The sequence below is a fragment of the Propithecus coquereli genome, unplaced genomic scaffold (genome assembly GCF_000956105.1).
Source record: "Propithecus coquereli isolate 6110/MARCELLA unplaced genomic scaffold, Pcoq_1.0 Scaffold970, whole genome shotgun sequence".
NCBI lineage: Eukaryota > Metazoa > Chordata > Mammalia > Primates > Indriidae > Propithecus > Propithecus coquereli.
In genome coordinates this window covers 27,351-34,461 of record NW_012156063.1, presented here as the reverse complement: position 1 = coordinate 34,461, position 7,111 = coordinate 27,351, and the positions used below count along the sequence as shown (strand labels likewise).

Below are 7,111 nucleotides of genomic sequence, written 5' to 3'. Positions count from 1 at the left end.
CTGCTTTAGCTGTGACCTGCAAATTTTGATTGTATTTTTATTCAGTTCCATTATGTTTTTCCTTGAGACTGTCTGACCCATGGATAATTTAGAAGTATGTCATTTAGTTTCTAAATGTTCAGAGATTTTCCTGTTGTCTTATATTACTGATTCCTAATTTTATTCCCTTGTGGTCGGAGAACACACGCTGTATGATTTCAGTTATTTTACATTTGTTGCAGTTTGCTTTATGGCTCAGGATATGGTATACCTTGGTATATATTCTGTGGGAAATCAGAAAAAAATGTGAGCTCTGCTGTAGTTGTATGGTGTGTTCTATAAATGTTGATTATATTCTGTTGTTTTATGGTATTGTTGAAGTCTTTGTGTTTGCCGATTTTCTATCTAGTTGTATCGATTGTTGAGAGAGGGGTATTGAAGTCTCTGACTATAACTGTGGATTTGTTATTTCCCCTTTCAGTTTGATCAGCTTTTTCTTCACCAATTTTGCAGCTCTGTTGTTTGGTGGATACATATCATATGCTATGTCTTCTTGGGGAACTGATCCTATTATTATAATATAATGTTCTTCTCTGTTTCTGGTAATTTTCTTTCTTTTGAAGTAGATTTTATCTCTATTAATATCACCATTCCTGCTTTCATTTGATTAATCTTATCATGCTCTATCTTTTTCCATCCCATCTCATGACACATCTGTATCATTATATTTGAGGTGAGTTTCTTGTAGATAGCCGGGTCATTTTTGAAAATCCACTCAATTTGTCTTTTACTTCGTATATTTAGGCCATTTACATTTAATGTAATTATTGATATGGTAGGGCTTAAGCCTGCCATTCTATTTATTTATTTTTATTCTGTTTGTTCTGTGTTTTGTTTTTCTGTTTTATTTTTCTTGTCTTCCTGTGGGTTACCTGAACAGCTTTTAGAATTCCAGTTTGATTTACATATAGTAAATTCCTAAAGGATGGTTTCACGGAACATAAGATTCTGGGTTGACAGTTTTCTTTCAGCAATTAAAAAATGTGCCACTGTCTTCTGGCCTCCATGGTTTCCGTTGAGAAATATGACATCATTCCAATTGTTTTTCCCCTATAGGTAAAGTGTCATTTCTCTCTCAATGCTTTCAAGATTGTTTCTTTTTCTTTAGTTTTCAGAAGTTTGACTACAATATGTCTTGGTATGGGTTTCTTTCGGTTTTCCTGTTCATGATCACTCAGTCTCTTAACATCTATAGGTTTATGTTTTTTCCAACTGTGGGAACTTTCCAGCCATTATTTCTTTGAGTACTTTTTCAACTCTGCCCTCTTTCTCCTCTCCTCCTCAGACTCTGATGACGTGAGTGTGAGATCTTTTGTTAGAATCCCACGGATGAGGCTCTGTTCCAGTCTATTTTCTCTCTGTTGTTTAGACTGTATAATTTTTATCATTCTAGCTTTCAATTCACTGATTCTTTCCACTGTCCTATCATTTCGCTGTTGAGCCCAGTCACTCAGTTTTCTATTTCAACGACTGTACTTTTTAATTTGAAAACTTCCATTGGCTCTTCCTTATGTCTTCTGTTTCTTTGGTGAGACTTTCTATCTTTTCATTTGCTTCAAGGAGTCTCAAGGCTGACGGATTGCCAGGGAGGCCCTGTCACAGAAGGCCTGGAGCTGAGGTCAGGACCAAGCTTCTGTCAGGAGCTGTGACCAACCAACCTTGTTGGAGCTCGATATATCTTAGGTCTCTTATCTTGCTTTCCTCCACTGTTCTAGGTGGGAGGAGGGACAGGAGGAAGAGAAGGTCAAAATGGGAGCTATTCCTCTCTAATGGAGCCCCAGGAGGGCCAGGGTTTTGTCTGCATGCTTGCTACCAAGTTGCTGCCTGGCACATACCAGGCTCTCAGGAAATACTATTAACTGAAGGAGTGAATGAAATGCCCCCCTTTCCTCATCTCCCTGCCATGAGACTCCCCCGTCCCTCTCCTCATGTGTCTTTGACACATATTATTGCCCAGTTTCCATGAAAGCTCGTTGGCTAATGACAACAGTCGCCATAATACCTAGTATACTAGGCTGAACAATGGCCCGCAGAGATACCCAGGTCCTCATCCCCAGGACCTTTGAATAGTACCTTCTGTGGCAAAAGGGACTCAGCAAATGTGATTAATTTAAGGATGTGGAGCTGGGGAGATCATCCTGGATTATCCGGGTGGTCCCTAAATGCAATCCAAGTGTCCTGATGAGAGGAATGCAGAGGGAGATCTGACTACAGCAGAGGGAAGTGGTGTGGTGATGGAGGCAGAGATCGGACTGATGCACTCTGAAGATGGAGGAAAGGGCCACAGGCCCGGGAATACAGGCGGCCACTGGAAGTTCAGAAAGGCCAGGAAATGGATTCTCCCCTCATAGCCTGCAGAAGAAACCAGCCCTGCTGACACCTTGATTTTAGCCCAGCAAAACTGATTTCTGATCTCTAATCTCCAGACCTATACAAGGATAAATGTGTGTTGTTTTGAGCTGTCAAATTTGTGTGATTTGTTATAGCACCAAACTAATATACTAGTATGGATTGCGGGCTTCACCTCTGCCAACTTGAGTAATTCCCACCATGCCCTGGGAAGGAGATTCTGTCATTACCCACTTTACAGATGCAGCAGGGAAGGCTTAGAGGGGACAAGGCATGCCTGGGGTCACACAGCTCGCTGGGGTGGGAGCAGTTCAGGTAGGTTTATTCATCAGCAGCTAAGCTTCTTGGGGGGTACAGGTATGGGTGAAACCCCCTCCAAAAAGTTCCTGGCTCCAAAATACAAAAAATAAAATGGCAAAATTGAAACTATTTAAAAGCATAATCATTAAAAAATCCCTCTCCCTAATTTTTTTTTTTTGGCAGCCTTTGGGTGTGGGTCACTGTGTAACACGCTTGCTGTGGTGAGGAGCCAGGCCTCCCATGTGCTGAGTGGGGCCTCCTGGGTGAGAGCAGCTGCCCATGGGCCACACTGCCCCGCAGGGACAGTCAGCTCAAGCCTAGCTGGCCACTTGCTTCCCTACCACTCCTGCTTCCTGAAAGAGGGGGATCCTGACAGCCGCCCACGTAGCACATTTGCAAACAAATCTGTATGACAAATAATCATGCGGGAATGCTTGTTTACTGGAAGAGACAGAAATTAACAGTACGCTGGAGAGAAGAGGCGCCACCTCATGCCAGTGTGTGTTACGCACCTGCACACGCAGATTCAGCCCAGGGCGTGGCCATCCCCACGTGAGCCCTGGAGGGTGGTTCTTATCATCGCCACCCCCCCTTTACACACAGATGGCCCAGATTTGCAATGCCCAACAGTGTCGAAATGTGTACAAGCAGGAACCTGGCCCCAGGCGTCCTTGAGGTCCTGGCCCAGAGCTCTTCAGGCCCATCCTGTGCTCCTGGGGTGGCAGTGGGCCAGCCAGGGGGAAGCAGCCTCCCCTGTTCCCTCCCAGCGCCAGCACAGGTGGGCAAGGGGCATCCCTACTCAGAGCAGGAGGCCATGAATGGTGACTAGGAGGCCGCCCAAGAGTCCCATGGCCCAGGGGGCAGGGAAGCTGTGGGGTCACCTTACCGTCCTCGCTGAAGACGGGGGCGGTGTACAGGTAGTGGGTGATGCTGGGGTCTTGCTCGAAGGGACACTCCACTTGTTTCCATGTGATAAACTCTCCAACCTGCTTGGCCAGCTCCAGAAATTTCTGCCAGGGTCAGAGACACAGAATGGAGGCACCCCAGTGCCTGGAGGTCCCTGTGAGGGTGAGTGGTCGGCCCCAGCTAAGTCTCTCTCCCAACCAGCAGGGATTTCAGGGATTGGGGAGGAAGGCGGGTGGTAAGTGGGGGAGGCAGCAGCCTTTGCCCACAGCCTTCTCTAGCAAGAGTGAATCTTTTATTTTCATTGCATTTATTTTTGTGGTTATCCCCTATTTATAGCCAGTGACATGTGTTTATCTAGAGAATAATGCAAATACATTTAAATGCATTTAAATAAGATGCAAGCAAATTCTCTTATGTATAATGTAAAAACATTTATTTAATTTTTAAACAGTGTGCCGACTTTAAGAAGGATTTAAATAAATAGCAGCACAGTTGTGCTTGGTGGGGAGCCCTGTTCCGTGGCATCCCTTGATCTGCCCTGGCAACTAGGTCTAGCCCCTACTGCTGCTCCCCGAGGCCAGGGCCACATGAGCTCCTTGCAGCCTCACCCACGCCTGGACTCTGCTCTGAGAAACAATTCAGGAAGGACAAAAGATGGGGTTTCCCACACCTGGCTGTGTGCTGGTGTCACCTGGGGAGGAGGCTCCCAGGCCACGCAGGGTCCTACAGTCTTGCCTAAGCCCAGTCTCCTCTGCGTCGCCTCCAGCCTGGGCTGACTTGGGCGTGCATCAGCCTGGCACTGCCTGCGGACTGGACTTCCCCCAGCTCTGCGGGCCTCGGGAGTCACCAGCCCGAGGGCAGCACGAGATGGTCTGCTGGGTGTCCATGCGGGCGGCAGCTCCAGGCCGAAGGACCCAGGCATGTGCTGCTGTCCCTGTCCACAGAGCCCTTGGGGGCCCCACTGCACATCTACTTTTCATAGCCCCTCTGTGTGGCTGGGATGGGAGCCCCGTTTTACAGAGAGAGAGACTGAGGCTCAGAGCAGCAAGCGACTGGCCCAGGACTTACTGCCCCTTGGAGTGGGAGGCTGGGTGGGGCCTCACATCCACCTGTGTCCCTGCTGAGGCAGCACCCCTCCTTCCCACAGATTGGGGGTGCTACTGCTGCCTCGTGTGCTCTGTCTGCCCAGTGCTGCCTAGCCCACAGCCACACGAGACACTTGTGCTGGGCGGGCCCACTGCGGGGGTCAGGACACACTGGACCAGCTGACCTTGCTTCTGAGGAGCTCGGGGACTCGGGTGTGGTGACCTAGCAAGGGAGGCCCAGCCTACTCCCCTGTGGGACACCTGACAGGGGGCTCTCTCCACCTGGTCAGTGGAGGGGACTTCCTGGAGGAGGGGACACTTGAGCTGACAGCATTAAGTGTCTTTCTTTCCTTCTGACCATTCCAGCCTCTGCGTGATGACCCCTCCCGCTGCTCAAGGCGCTCCGTTAGGGCCTGCCCTGAGCCTGTGCGCTGGGCCCCTGTGCAGCCTGTCACAGCGGTCACTCACTGGCCTGGCGCTCTCCAAGGGATGGATTGATTCTGCTTCCCCTGAGCTGGGGACAAGGCCTAGCCTGGAGTGGCCAGTGACATGTGCGTGAGCCTCGGTCTCCCCAGCTGGCGGAGCGCGGGGTGCCGGTTATCCCTGCCCTGAAGGCGGCTGTGAGCTGCCGCACTCCGCCCGAGTCCCCTGTCAGGCGCCGGTGCTCCTGCTCTGGGAACTTCTGCTGGCCTGTCTGACAGCGGCAGTCCCGAGGTCCCGGGACCCTACCTCGAAGTTGACGTGTCCGTTGGGGAGCCGGCTGGTGCAGCCCTCGTGGAGGAAGTAGACGTCTTTGATGAGCAAGCTGAAGAAGGGAATGACGACCTGGAAGGGAGGGGCGCCGTGGGCCTCGGCTGGCCCCCGCAGCGCTGCCTGCGGGCAGGGAGGCAGCGCGGCCAGCAGACGCCGGCCCTGGGTGCTGCGGCCTGGGATGCAGCGGGCGGGGAGACTTCAGCGCAGGCCAGAGCCTGGGGCTTCATGAGCTCTGAGGCTCACGAGCGCATCCTGTCGGGGCGACGTGGGACCACAGAAAGGCGGCACAGGGCGGGTAACCCGGGCCAGCTGCCTCCTCCCAGCCGGGTCAGATGCTCTCCACTCTGGGGCTGGGTGAAGGTTGAGTATCTCTCCCCTCGCAGTTCGTGTGCGCTCAGATCTGTGTGGAACAGGTGTGAGTCATCCGTTCTGGTTTGGGGGCCAACTTTTTTATTTTTAATGTTTTTAACGGTTTGTCACCCTGTGTCTTTCTTGACGCTAAAGAGCCAATCCTGATACCCTTTGGGGCGGGAGCAAAAGCAAAAGCATTCTTGCTGTGCCGCCCCAAGGGAAGGCTTGTGAATCCAGCCTGTGAGGACTGGGAGTCACGTGTGTCCCCAGGCTCCGCACCTGCAGGCTGCCCCCCAGAGCTGACCGTGCAGACCACCCTTGGGGAACCCGGCTGGGCCTACCCTGCTGCCATGGGTTGAACTGCAGCCCTCGCGAAGGTGTGTTCAAGTCCTAACACCCAGTGCCTGCATCGTGGACACTATCTGGAGACACATAATGAGACTGAGGTCACACTGGACAAGGGCTGGCCCTAACCCAGTGACTGGTGTCCTTACAGAAAGAGGGAAGTTTGGGCACACAGGAGGGCAGGCCATCTAAAGGCGGAGGCAGAGATGGGAGTGATGTGGCCACGGGCCAGGGAATGCCTGGGGCCCCCAGAAGCTGGGGGAGGCGGGAAGGATCCCCCTGGAGCCCTTGGAGGGAGCGTGGCCCTGCTGACACCTTGGTGTTGGCCTTGTGGCCTGCAGAGCTGTGAAACTGTGAAGGAACGCATTCCTGGTGCTCTGAGCCGCTGCACCTAACACACGCTCTGTCCTCGGCATCCAGAGCTGGGGCACGTGCTGCCAGTCCAGCCGGGCCCGACCAGCCCGTGATCCCTGGGAACTGGGTCCCGGCGCCGGCATTTCTGGCTCAGAGAGTGCTAGGGTCACCCCCACCCCAAGTTAACAAAGTCTTCGAGGTGAGAGCCTGGACTCTGACAACTCTGCAAAGCACGAAAGCAGATGGCCCACCTGAGCAGGGCAGATAGGGAAACTGAGGCCCAGAGAGTAGCAGGGCCTGGCCCAAGGTCACCCAGGTAGTGACTGCCAGGGCTAAGACCAGATCCAGATTTGGCAGGGCGACCAGCTGCCTGGTCTGCTCAGGACTGAGGGACTTCCTGGAAGCAGGACCTTCCGTGTGAAACCCGGGACAGTCCTGCGCAGACCGGGGTGAATGGTCACTCCAGACTTACGTCAACGCCACAGACATTTGCACAGGTCCTTCCTGTGCCAGGTGCTGGGGCTCGGGGGACACCGAGGGCGTCAGACAAGCTCACTCCTGACCTCAGTGTAGTGGGAATAACAAAAACGAGGCGGTGTGGTCTGGGAGGTCTTTGCTCGTCCCCTCTC

At 52.3% G+C, this 7,111-nt stretch overlaps 1 protein-coding gene across 1 annotated transcript in view; it reads right to left on the bottom strand.

Annotated features, from left to right (window-relative positions):
• The window catches only part of LOC105827124 (ras-GEF domain-containing family member 1C), a 33,822-nt gene that overhangs the window by 4,192 nt on the left and 22,519 nt on the right, over positions 1 to 7,111 (bottom strand). The window contains exons 8-9 of the mRNA XM_012665145.1: positions 5,409 to 5,504; positions 3,575 to 3,698 (exon numbers count right to left, since the gene is read on the bottom strand). Of these exons, the coding sequence (XP_012520599.1) occupies positions 3,575 to 3,698; positions 5,409 to 5,504 (220 nt within the window). The remainder of the gene's footprint in view (positions 1 to 3,574; positions 3,699 to 5,408; positions 5,505 to 7,111) is intronic.